This window comes from Condylura cristata, unplaced genomic scaffold (genome assembly GCF_000260355.1).
Source record: "Condylura cristata isolate star-nosed mole 26May11 unplaced genomic scaffold, ConCri1.0 scaffold00017, whole genome shotgun sequence".
NCBI lineage: Eukaryota > Metazoa > Chordata > Mammalia > Eulipotyphla > Talpidae > Condylura > Condylura cristata.
In genome coordinates this window covers 43,676,241-43,689,145 of record NW_004567118.1, presented here as the reverse complement: position 1 = coordinate 43,689,145, position 12,905 = coordinate 43,676,241, and the positions used below count along the sequence as shown (strand labels likewise).

At 39.6% G+C, this 12,905-nt stretch overlaps 1 protein-coding gene across 2 annotated transcripts in view; it reads left to right on the top strand.

The window, feature by feature from the left end:
- LOC101631432 (chromosome unknown open reading frame, human C9orf3) overlaps positions 1-12,905 on the top strand; it is a 403,160-nt gene that overhangs the window by 131,292 nt on the left and 258,963 nt on the right. For both annotated transcript variants that reach the window (XM_012726242.1, XM_004684919.2), the window contains exon 5: positions 2,068-2,313. In XM_012726242.1, coding sequence (XP_012581696.1) covers positions 2,068-2,313 — 246 coding nt within the window. The remainder of the gene's footprint in view (positions 1-2,067; positions 2,314-12,905) is intronic.

Here is a 12,905-nt window from a genome sequence, read left to right as displayed (position 1 = left end):
CTGATCTTTTTGTGTTGAATATTCCCCCTGTGGACTTTCCTGAATACTTGTTTGTCTTCTTTTCCCTGTTGTGTATTTTCTAATAGTTCTATTCGCTGAGATACAATATTGCTATTATTGAGTGGCTTTTTTTTTTTTTTTGGATGTTCTTTCTTTTATAGCTGAGGGACTTCTAGACACTTCAGTTGTGGAGGGTATTCTGAGTTGTGTTGTTTTTCCCAGCCCCCACTGTGTGTAGTTGTGTCTGTTGTCTCAGCTGGTAACAGTCAGGGGACTCTTGTGCTGTTCAGCCTCTTCTAGTAACACGTTGAGGCTGTGTTTTTGGAAGGTGTCTGTTGATCTTTGTTGTCTTCGGATGTCCCAGGTCCCCTCTATGCTTGGTGTGCCTGTGGTGGTTTTTATGAATTAGAAGTGTTGTTGGTCTCCCTGGAGCTGGGCCTTTGTCTGAGTTGGTGGTTGGCTTTGTTTACACTCTAAGTACAAAATTCCCATTTTCCTCAATTTTATCAAATAAACACTGCTTTAAAAAAAGGTTTATTTATTTATGCACACAGAACTGAGGTACAAGTCAGAGGTTCAGGAATGGTGAGAGGATTCACCAGAGACAGAGTGGGGAGCAGAGTAGGCAGATTGACAAAGTACACTGCTGAGAGGAGCAGTAGGCTGGCCAGGAGAGGTCAGCCATGCCATGTGAGTCACCTCCAGGGCCAGGGATCTAAATTGCACTGACGTGGCTGCAGCTGGCTTGCAATGTTGTGTCCTAACCCACTGTGCCACCAGCAAGGGACTAAACAGTGCTTTTGGACAATAAGAATTAAGTTGAAGCAACAGAGTTTCAAACTGGAACTGCCGGCCACACAGTTACTTGGCCCTGGGGGCTGGCGTGCAGGGTGTCCTTCCTCTGCATGCAGGGCCTGGGCAGAGCCTGGAAATGGCATGCAGAGCAAGAGGTTGGCAGTTGCACCCTGGCAACCTAGCAGAAGTTTCTGTGGGTCTCCTCTCTTTATCTTACTCTCAGCTGAATTGAAACACCATCAGTGCTGGAGGCTGTGTTTTGTGGAGGACAAAGCTTACTTCTAAAGCTGTGTGGATTTCTTGAGTGCTGGCCTTTGGTGGTGAAAGGCACTTAAACAGTGTGGGGAGAAATTATTGTTGCACTCTGCCCATACCAGCAATTTATAGTTTTTCAGTAGTCACTATAAATCTAATAAGCAGCTTAGTCAGAATTATAATTTGCAAATTAAAATTAAGGGTCTTCCCATTGTGCCTGAATTTAAGATTCATTAACAGGTTAAAAAAAGAAAATAGTTGCTTTTGATGTAGGTTTCTTTAGGTAGATAAATTCTCTTGAGGCCTGTGAGTCAGATACTAGGAATTCTTTTCAGTTCTCCCTTTGATGGAATAACTGGCAGTGGTAGGATGGTTCAAGCTGAACTTGATCTGTTTCCTTAAAAGGTTGATTTTGTTAAACTTCTACTGAAAGTGTATTGAGTAAAATATTTTACCACATGTGCTCTGTGTTACTTAACAGTATAACTTCTGTTTAAAAAAAAAAAAAAAGCATCCTGTACCCAGGTAACTCTTAAGATGGATTGTATTCTTTTAAAAAGTTGGAACCTGCACTGTCATTTGGTTCATTGTTCTACCTGAGTCCACGGCTTTTATTCTAGGAAATCCCAGCATGGAATTTTTAATTTGGTTGCACCATACTGCCCTTTCTAAGTTCTAAATCATCTCAGATTTGAAAAAAAAATTTCCCATGGTGTTTCTTGAAAGCATATAAAAGCAGAAATTGTTTTTTATTTTGGTGAGATAATGAGTCTTGGATTTTTTCCCTGTTTTTGCTAAAAGGTTGCTTTATTACTTTCACTTAGCTTAAATTGTAGCTACTAATTCATTAGCATATCCATAAGTATTTTCACCTGTCCCACAAAAACAGACAGTTCAAGAACTCTAATAGTCTTTGCTCGTGAGCTTATCCATATTTGTGAACCATCCTTAACTCCCATGGCAAGAAGAATTAACCTGATTTACCATAAAGACCATCTGCTTATTTCATGTTCCTAGGCACGTTGGCATTTGTGATCACATGGATTATCCTTGCCGCTTCCAGAATGCTTCGGCCATCACCCAGGCCATCATTCCTTATCGGGTCTTTGCCCCAGTCTGCCTCCACAGTACCTGCCAAGGGACCCTTCTGCCATTGATTCCGCCTTGCCTCTTAGCAGCACACTCTATTCTGGGAACACACCCCTTCTCCAGGCTGGATGTCCTCATCGTCCCTGCCAACTTTTCAAGTCTGGGGATGGCCAGGTACTTTGTTCTAATTTGGAGAATGTGCTTTGGAAATTCTTTGTGTATTTCTTGCTTTCCCTGAGCTGTCAGGACTATTACTTCATTAGGACGGAGGGAGCATAATTGCTCACATTTAGGTATCTCATTGCTTCCTAGAGGGATAGTTTGGGCATAGAGTCCCTCATGCCTGAAATTTTTGGTGTCATGGGCTTCATTCAGCAGCATAGAAAATGAAAGTCCCATTGTTGCTGGGACTGTGAACATTTCTAACTCCAGAGTGATGACTGTTGGAAGAGGCTGATCAGTAGTCAGTTGGCTTAGGTGGTGAGAGTATAATGTTAACGAGTTTAAGGTTCTTAGCTCTGGTAGAGTGACACAACTTAGTCTCAGGGCCATGGGGTGCTTCCCTAATCTTGACCAGCTGTCTCATCCATTCTCACCATTGATCATAAGGGCAACAACTGTGTCAGAAAGACTATGGTTGGAGCGGCATAAATTCATCACCACTGCTAGAAAAAACAGGTCAAATCAAATGGCTTCTGGCAGAGAATGGGGAGCAAGTTACTTGTCACACTACTATTTTTTAATATAACAAATGTTATAGAAACAAATGTTACCTTTCTTCTTTATTAGCTTACATTTTTTTAAAACTTTTGTTTAAATGCTTTAAATGGCAGAGGCTACAACAAAAATAGAAATAAGATTGTGTTTTTATAGGATATATAAAATTAAAATACATAGCAAAGAACACATAAAGGACAGAGAGAGTAACTAGAACTACATTGTTTAAAAGGTGTTTGGAAACAATTTTTGGTATTTCCATATCTGACACTTAAATCCCATGTTATATGTATTTATTTATTTTGGCTTTCTTTTTTTGGGGCAATATTGGTTTGTAATGTTGTATATGAGTCATACCTCCTCAGATTTGTATTACTACTCTTTTATCCTTTCTCACCTCCTCCACCCCCTGCCACCACAAAGCACCCAAAGACCTTTTACCTTAGGCCACTGGGTCACCTTCTGTTTTGTTCCTCCCTTCCCTCTAGTAGTCTCAATTCTGAATAAATGCATTACTATCATTGTTATCAAAATCTAGTTCCTATGCCTTTCCCTATGTATTATTTTTACATAAAATGAATTCATTGATATCATTCATTTCACCAAGCATTTTGCCTGGTTATGTACTCAGGGATTTACTTGGTTTTATTTCTGTTTGAAAATTTTAATCATTAACAGTGTATATGCTTGATTAAGGATGGGAAAAATAAGCTCATCAAAACATGTGACTTTTAAGTTTTTCCTTATTAGTCAAGGAAATTCCTGCCACCAATTAATTTCCATGCTTTTGAACAGCTGTCATTTGTGGTATTTTCCCTGAAAATTGCACACATTCTTAGTAAAACCCATGAGTAGAGAAGAATTGACCAGAACATTTGTTTTTGATCTTTATTACATAGATATATTTTTTAAAAGATCATTTGCTAGTCTTAATCCTCAAGGAGGCCTGAGAAAAATCACTTAGACTGATTTTTATCTTATGTTTATGAAGATAATGGGGATGGTAGAAACCAGGTAATTAAATATATTTGGTTATGTGCATCATATAATTGTCTTGGATGTCTATATATATAGTATATGTCTTAACAAGGGGACTTCTCCGGTCCCTTTGAAGAGTCTGCTGGAATTAATTTGAGTTATTAGGGAAGAAAGGTTTGTTCATCAAGTGGTGCTCATTTGTATACAGTTTTGAGGGGCCATATTTATTTATGAGTGTTTAGCAGTTCATGAAATTTGACATTTTTCAGGGCATGTTTGCTAACAGTTCCAAGTTCTGACCTGAGGGAACCAAAGGTAGGAGCAGTTTTCATACAGAGGACCTTATTTTATATAACTCCTTCCTGACATCAGTCTGCCAAAACCAGAAGGCCAACCTATAAAGCTCCTCTTTTCAAATTTGCATGCCCAAGCAAGTAGGCTGTGTGTTTGCTGCTTTTTGAGATATTTAAAATGATTTAAACATGCTTAACTCTGTATTTTTAAAGCAATAAGCCTAAGAACCCTAAGGCTAACTGGTACTGGGCACAAATGTCAAAAAAATGTGATGTTGATAATAACTTAGCAGCAACAAGACTGCTTTTATGCTTAAAAACAGGAGTACCATACACTGAAAAATTGTGGTTGGTTGTCAAATATCATTTTTTCCTCATTTATTTCTTTGTAGACTAGAAATAATCGACCCTGGTCTAGATGTTTTCCTGGGCTTAGTTACCATCCCTTGTATTTAAGCTGTGGAGGGGGAATTGTGGTATCTTCCACTGCTAGTTGGGGGTGGGGAGTAGGAGCAGTACTTCCTAGCTCAGACCTAAATTGATTCCACTTGCTTGGCCTGACTCTCACCATCCCAACACCTTGAGCCACATGTGGCTGAGTGGGGTTTATGACTTAGCTGGCTTCTGGGTCCTACTGCCTTATTTACAGTCAAGGCTTTACTTGAGGCTGGAACAAAGCAAAGTTGGAAAAAATGACAGACTTAGAACTGTCAACTCTGTACCCTAAGCAGGCATAGAGAAACCCGAGGCTAGTAGGAGCCATCCCAAAAGACCTGCACACTGAACTTGTCACTGCTGTTAGTTGTAATGTGGGAGAGATCAAAGGATTTCTTGTTAAATGATTCTTTCTCAAGTCCACATTTTACAAACATATATGCACAATCATAAATACCATACCTCTGGACTGTGTAATTATTAGGTTTTAATCATAGCAAATACTATTTTAGTGTTCTTTTTTCTAGTAAATGGCATTAAATATTCCCATATGAACCAAAATGGAAAGTTTATTAATAATTATTTTAAAGAGTTTTTTAAACTTTTGAATGATATGTAAAGTGACTTCATTGTATATTAAATGTTACATATCATGTTTTGCATGAATAACCTTAAAACTCTCCTCTCCAAGTCTGTTTTTGAGACTGATTTTGATTTTCAGTGAAGTTGGAAAAATATTTGCACAACTTGCATATAGGTGATAATGAAAATTGTTTTATAAGAAGGTAAGTAATACACAAACAACATTTTAGAATTTGGAATTATTTTCAAACAGCAGTAACTAGGACATTTATCAATACTGTATGTAGTGATTTTGTCAACTTTTAATGTAATAGTAGCTATTACTTACAGACACCTACCCCCGTCCTTTTCTGAATCACTATTTTGGGGTGAGAGGGTGGATACAGTATCCATTGTGATGCTGAGAAAAGACACTGTTTTCAGCTATGTTTTCATACTTTCTCATCTGGGAAGAATGGACTTTCTGACTTTGCTCCATTTGTGTGTGTGTGTACGCGCTTTCCACCAAGGCAGAATCTTTGATATGAGGAACAATGGAGAGTTCATTCTTAGTTGAGTAATATGGTCTCTGTAGATATGCATATATTTTAAATGCTTTTCAAATGTAACAGCTCTCTTCCTGGTAGTATAATTAATATTCTGCCATTGTCAAGTGGCCTCATATTTTCTCAGGTGTCTCAACTAGGGATTGACTAGTGAGCCTAATTTCCTAGGTATTGAGAAATACATGAAAGGAGCTCATCATCATTCTTAAACTCTTTGTTATAATAATAATAATGCAAATGGAATAATATCCTGGAACCAGATTTATGACTGTTCCTTAAAAATTAACACCTTAGTCTTACCTCTCTGTGTTTATAATAAGTGTCTTGCTTCACCATTTGTCTTTCACCAGCTCACAATTACATGTCACAGGGCATAATTAGGTTGGCAGCACTACCTTGCTGACATCCATATACATCCCCCCACACACACACCATTTGAATTTCAAGAATCTCCTTCAATTCATTTCAGAGTGGTTTTATGTTTACAGAACCAAATAAAAAACTCATGTCTTCTACAGCTGTGCTTCCCAGCTCAACTATTCAATAGAGGCTGCCCTCCTGGTCTCATGGGGAAATTGGAAACAAAAAAACAAAACCCAGAAGTGTGGTTGATAGGTAACAAATTCTGCTTTGATTTTTTATGAATGTCTTGTTCATCTGTTCATTGTTTATTCACGTATTTATTCTTGCAATAAATTTCTATTAAACACTTACCTGTGTTTACGTGAGTCTACAGGGAGTAGCAAGATTGATGAGGATTCCAGTCATAGTGTGAGGTAAAACTGAGTAAGTGCAGAGTGACTGGAAATAGATAGCATTATTAGTGTGGGAAGGGAAGACTTCTTTAAAGGGTGAGTTTTGCAATAAAACTGAAAAATGGAAATGAGCCAACGTTGTGGCAATCTGATAGAAAAGCAACCATGGCTAAGGAAATTCAAGTCCAAAGGCCCCAAAGTAGAAACCATAGTGATGGGCTGGAAGAGCAGAAAGAAAGCCAGTGTGACTGAGGGCAATGAACTTTTAGAAAGGTTTTCCTTAAACTTATTTTGCTATCAGGAGATTCTAGTCCCTTGGGGCTCATGCCCCCAGAGCCACCGACACACCACTATGATAGGGAAAGCCACTGAAAAATGACAGAGGTTGAGTGGGGATTGATGGTTCAAGAATGTTATGTGAAGAGTTACAAGAGAGGTGAAATCTTTCTTTGTTTTTCTGGGGACCAAATCATGGTGTGACCATGAGTGTCACACCATCTCATGACTGACTAGTGAGACCCTGACTTGGCTTAGCAGCTGCTGTCCTTGACCAAAGTTCAAAGCATCTGAACACCTGGCACACAGACTGACAATCCTCCCTTTCAAACTCTCAGCCCTCAGCCCTCAGCCCTCAGCTCTCAGCCACTTGCCCCTCCCCCCTACACACAGCTGCTGATTGATTCATTTTTTGACACTGCAGGTCCCAGGGATGGAGGCTATATTTATATGTTTGCTCATCTTAATTTTTAAGTTTTTTAAAGACTAAAGAAAAATAAGATTGATGAAGTGTGTAGAAAAATAACCATCAATTATTTAAATATCTTCAATATATACTTCACAGTGGAGAAAAGCTATAAAGCTCCCTATTACACATGGCTTGTTCTTAAAAGATTTGATTGTGCAATAAAAGGCTTCTGAATGCTTCTACTAGTTCCTGACTATTGCATACACAATTTTCATAAGTACCCCAATTTGCGAATAAATGGTGTGCACATACATGCCCAAGTATGTACATAACCACCTTTTCCTCCACCTCCTTGGGTTAGACAGGGTGTTGCCCTGTTTATTCTTATCTTACAGTCAATGTGTGATAGAATCAGCAAAACATAACATGCTGGTACAAAGGGCCTGTTGTTTTCAACCTCCTAATTGTGCTCCGTTCTGCTGAGGGAAGGAAGCAGTCATAAATTTCTGTCATTATCTTAAGTAGCAGGGTTTCACAGCTTTAGGAGTTTTTCTTTGCTTGTTCTTTGTTAACTTCTACTTGAATTTTTTGATCACCAAACCAAAAGTCTCATACTTTTAAACAATCCTTTAAGTTTCAAGGAATGTTATCCCATAACTTCAAGACAGGATGCAACCATAGTGTTTCTTTTCCTTGAAGAGTCTGAAATTGATTCATAAATGAGTGCACCGTTTACTGCACCAAGGCCACCAGCTCCTCTTCCTTCATAGATGGGAGTATTTGGAGTCTATAAGTGGATTTGGGTTATTGTCACATTCTAGAGGCACCTCCAACTTGCCACAAAGTGGAAATGGGTCTTCACTTAATCAGTTTCTTTGTTATTGTTTGTTTCCCAGACTTCAATAAGTTTTCAAATTTCTTTCTGTATGTATTGTTTAAAAAATATTTTGATGGGGCATTAGTTTCCCTTTTTCCAGTATAATTTTTCTCCATTTAATTTTTTTAAACAGATCAGTGTGAATGATAGAAAACAGCTCAATAGATCTTTTTTTCTCCCCCTTATAAAAATGTAATCCTTTGATTTCTGGTGCTCCTGCATCACTTTAGTGATAACTAAACAAAATGTTTTCTGAGTGATGAGGTCCATGTCAAGTGACTGCCCCCCACTCTGCTGAATCCTCTTTTTTGTTCTGTTTGTGTACATTTCAACATATTGTTTTCTATTTCTGTTTTTCTTGAGAAAATCATTTGACTTTGTTTCCCCTTTCTGATATGTTTGGTTCTGCCATTTTTTTTTTCTTGAAAATAGTAACTGATAACCATACAGTGATATTCTTCTGAAAGCCATTGGCTGTGACTAGTGTTGACAATACTGTTTTGTAGTAGAGTAGTAGTGAGAGAGGGAGTATGTGCTCTATTCTTTATAGCACAGGTACAATCAGGCATATGATGTCACTGTGTCACTTAGATCTGAGAGTTCAGAGATAGAAGAAAAGGTCCTCATCTTGAGAAGCTTGGGTCAGACCAGGCAAAACTGACCTATAACCCTCATTGAGCAGGTACATATTTGATCTCCCCATGGAAATCATCTCACTGTGTCAGTTTGAAGACCTATATTCATTATGAGCTCATGTGGAGGTAACCAGAGAACCTAAATACCAGACACATTCTGGATCACATGTGTAAGATGAAGTGGGGCTCTCTTTTCTGTTGGAACAATGAGTAGAGAGGACGCAGCTTTCTTAGCCAAAATAATATCGTTGCCATCAAACAGCTGTGCTGCTTGTCAAATCCAGAAGTAGCATTTTATCATCATTATGCCATGATCGCTCACCCTCTGAAAGATTACTCTTAAGTGTTTTGTTTTCTTTGAACTATTCTCCACACTCATAGTCTGACAGTTCTACTGTCAGAGAACACTGCTGGGGTCATCCTTCAAGAGAACTTGTCAGGTCTTTGAAAGGCCTTCCTGAAGCAATCATCCCTCTACCTACATTTGTAATCTTCTCTCTCTATTGATGTCATCAATGCCCTAATCTCTTCCAGCCTTTGAGCCTGAGATGGCCAATTGACACTACCTTTCCATTTTTATATTGCAAAAAAAAAAAAAGGCTTTTTCCCCTTTTGTACATATTGCTCTATAGAAGTATCATTACCAAATAGGAAATAGACTCCCTGGGCAAAAAATAATAAAGAATTGAATTCAAGGTGCAAAGTTGCCCAAGTTGGAATAAATCCCAATTTTGCAAGTTCCCACTCCTCAGACCATTACATAGCATGAGCAAAAGCTACTGGCTTCTGACCTGTGTTATGTATGTATGTGGGCATGGAGCTGTATATTTCTTCTAAGACTAGATTCCTTTGAGGAAGAATATCAACTTTGGAAGCAGTCCTCAAGCAAGGTACAATGCATGAATAGCTCTGTTGGGAAGGGGCACTGACTTTGTTGTGTGCTGCCATATGCAGCTAAAATTGACCAATATTTGAGCCTGTTTCCATAAAGTGGGCAAGACATTGATTTGTTACATTACCTTGCTCCTAAAACATAACTGAAAGAGTATCCCAGCTATCTTTTATTTAAAAAAAAAAAAAAAATTTAGAAAGGTCACCATTGTGAGGAAATGCTTCTTTAAAAAAACTGATTTCTTTGTGGATTTGTAGTACAATGCAAAAATCCACACCAATTTAACCCAAGTGGAGATCTAAGTAGAACATGTTATATTTCTGGGTGAGCTGACCATGCTTTATTTCTAACGGTGACTTTCTAAAAAGTCTAGAGATCATTCAAGGGAGACAATATGTCAAGTCTGCCCTTCACCTTCCCAGGTCACTTGCTAAAAATATCCACCTCTCTGCTTCTTACATAAGATGGATCTTGAGTAACATTTCAGGAGAGTATTAATGCTACTTGACAAGCTTGGGGCAGGCAAGGAGGAGGGTGTGCTCTTGTGAGCATGGCAACCCACTTCCAGGCCTGTGAGACTTGGAAAGCCAGTTTTGCTGAGTTGTGGAGACTGTGGTTGGTAGATCCTAATTTATGAATTGGTCTCCTCTAAGAGAAGACCCTGAGAACCTACTTTGATTATGAGTTGCCTGCGGTTTCTGGCTTTTATCATATATGTGTGATTTCTAAGCATACTGAAATCTGACAATTGGAAAGGAATGGAAGGGCTAAGCCAAGAATTCACTCAGTCTACATATGTCAAAGGACAGATGTGATGAATGCTGATGATTTGGGAGCTAGAAGGAAAAGTGAGACTTTTAGCCCAAGTCGGGGTTTTCTATAGTAGGTTCTGAGGAAAACCTTTGTGGAATGTTACTGATGTCAGAAGAGGACGATGGGTTAATTTGTTTAGGAAATTAATGAATTAAAGTTAAAAGAGAGCCTTTACTAGAGGGCTTCTACAAAACCTTTTAATATCCTTACTACCCTGATTTAATATCCTGATGTGTATGTGCCTCTTGAGGTTAGGATGAGAATATATGTGGCATGACCCCAAAAATGTTGTGCCTAGAGATCCCCCTCTACATGCCCATTGTGGTCTCTAAAAATCCATCTCTTTGGGCCCTCCCTGGTGGCACAGCAGGTTAAAGCACAACACTAAGAAGTTAAAGCCATTTTAGTGTTAGCTCGATCCCCAGTTCCAGAGGTGATCTACATGGTGTGGCAGACCTCTCCTGATCCGACCAACCGCTCCTCCCCTCAGCAGTATACTTCATCGGTGGGCCTGTTCTGCTCCCCACTCTATCTCTGGTGAATCCTCTCACCGCACCTGCATCTCTGGCCTGTATTCCAGTTCTGTATGCATAATCAATAAATCTTTTTTAAAAATCCATCTCTTCAAACTACATTTTGGGAATGATTCTGTTCAGAAATATCTTAGAGTCCACTGGACAACTGGCTGTGGAATCCAGCTTCTACTCTGTCAGTAGCCCTTAAGGACCTGCCATGTACCAGGCAATGGGCCTACAATGTGGGCTCATAATTTAGTGCAGGAGTCCCCACACTTTTCTGACCACATATCCCTTTTTGAACAATCACCCCATCAAAGTGTTTATATTTATTTATAAGTGTGTACAATCAGTGGAGTGTTGAGAGGTATACTATAATACATACAAGATATATTAGAGCACATATACACACAAATAGAAATGTAAAAGGATGAGGCAAAAATTATAAAAGGAAATTCTTTTGTGTCTCCTTGGTCCCTGCTGTCTCCTGGGCCTCTCAGCAGTGACTGCATCAGTAGACTTGGAGTGAAGTCTTGGCATCTGGAAGTTAACAGGACTGCCCAGGTGGTTCACTGCAGATGTTGCTGAGGATCATGTGACCAGTTCTGGGGGTAAATATCCCTGGGAAGATTTACAAACTCCAGACTCTGCCCTCTTCCTTCTCTCAGTAAAAATGTCAGATGAAGGAAAAGAAGAGCTTCCTGGTGCTCCCTACCTGTCTGTTACTCAGAAAAAGGAGCGTTCCAGTGATAGGTTGGGATTCCAGGCAAGTCCCTAAGCTCTCCTGGCCTAATTTTCTTATCTGGAAACATGAGGGGCTGATTTAGAATTGTTTGTGGAGTGTGTTAGCACCCAAACATTCTTTGATTTAAGTAACTTTTTCAGTTTTGAACAGCAGTGTGTGATTCATTTTCATTCAGCAATTTAAATACACATATATTTCTTTTTGATGTAAGAGCTCATTAGATCAGAAGCCTGCAATTTCTTGCACTTCTTGGACACCTAGACACCAGTGGGCGTTTAAATCTTAGGCCTGTAAAAAAATGTTCAGAAGGGGCCTCTCTTACCCTTAGTTAATTGCAAAATAAACAGATCTCAAGGGCAGGGGCCCCTTTCTTTCGTAATAACTGCCTGTTTGCACCATCAAGGCAAAACAGTATTTTCAAATACCACGTGAGGAATATGCTCCATGAATGATGGTCTTCAGTTTAACAATCTCCAGCTCAGACCCCTGCCCCTTGCCTCTTCCACCTTGGAGTTAGCAGCTAACATGTTCGCCTCAACTCTTTGTTTTTAGCCTCCAGATATCTCCAATTGCAAGCTAATAAGTTGCATGTACATATGTTTGAACAGTTGTCAGATTTGTCTGCTACTTAAATTATGCTTTGGTTTAAAACAAACAACAACAGGGAATCAAGAGCTGAGGATAGATGAAGACATTTCAGTTATACCTGCAGGTGGTGTTTTGACCTTGACAGTCAGTTTTAAATGACCTGTCAAGCACCTTTGTACGCTTCTGGGCACACCCACCTGGAAGATATTATATCCCCTAAGCCTTATGTGCCCCAGCAGGCAGGCACCAGGTCCCTGGATTTTGTTTTCATTGATGGAGGGCTAATGCATGCATGGCAGGACTTTACAGAGAGGGGCCCAACTACAAATGCTGTTTTCACTTAATTCTGACTTCTCTAGGCTAACCCTCTCAGCCAGACTCTGCCGCCTGGCCTTTCCATTGCTAGTCAGCTCTCTTTTGCTCTGCCCCCTGTATTTGGCTTCAAACCATTTCTTCCTGGCTTTGATATCTCCTTGCAGAACTGCAAACAATCAGGAGATTATGGACTACAGCGCTCAGTAGGGTACTGTCCAAGGGGGCTCATGTCCAAGTCCCCAGGCAATGGGGAACTTCATACCCATAAAGCCTGCCATCCTCCAGAACTCTCCTCTCAATCTCCTGTGCATGTTCTGGTAAACCAGCTCTTAGTGGGTGCAGGGGCCATCTCCTCAGCTTAAGTGCCATGTGGGAGACCCCCTTCAAGAATGATTT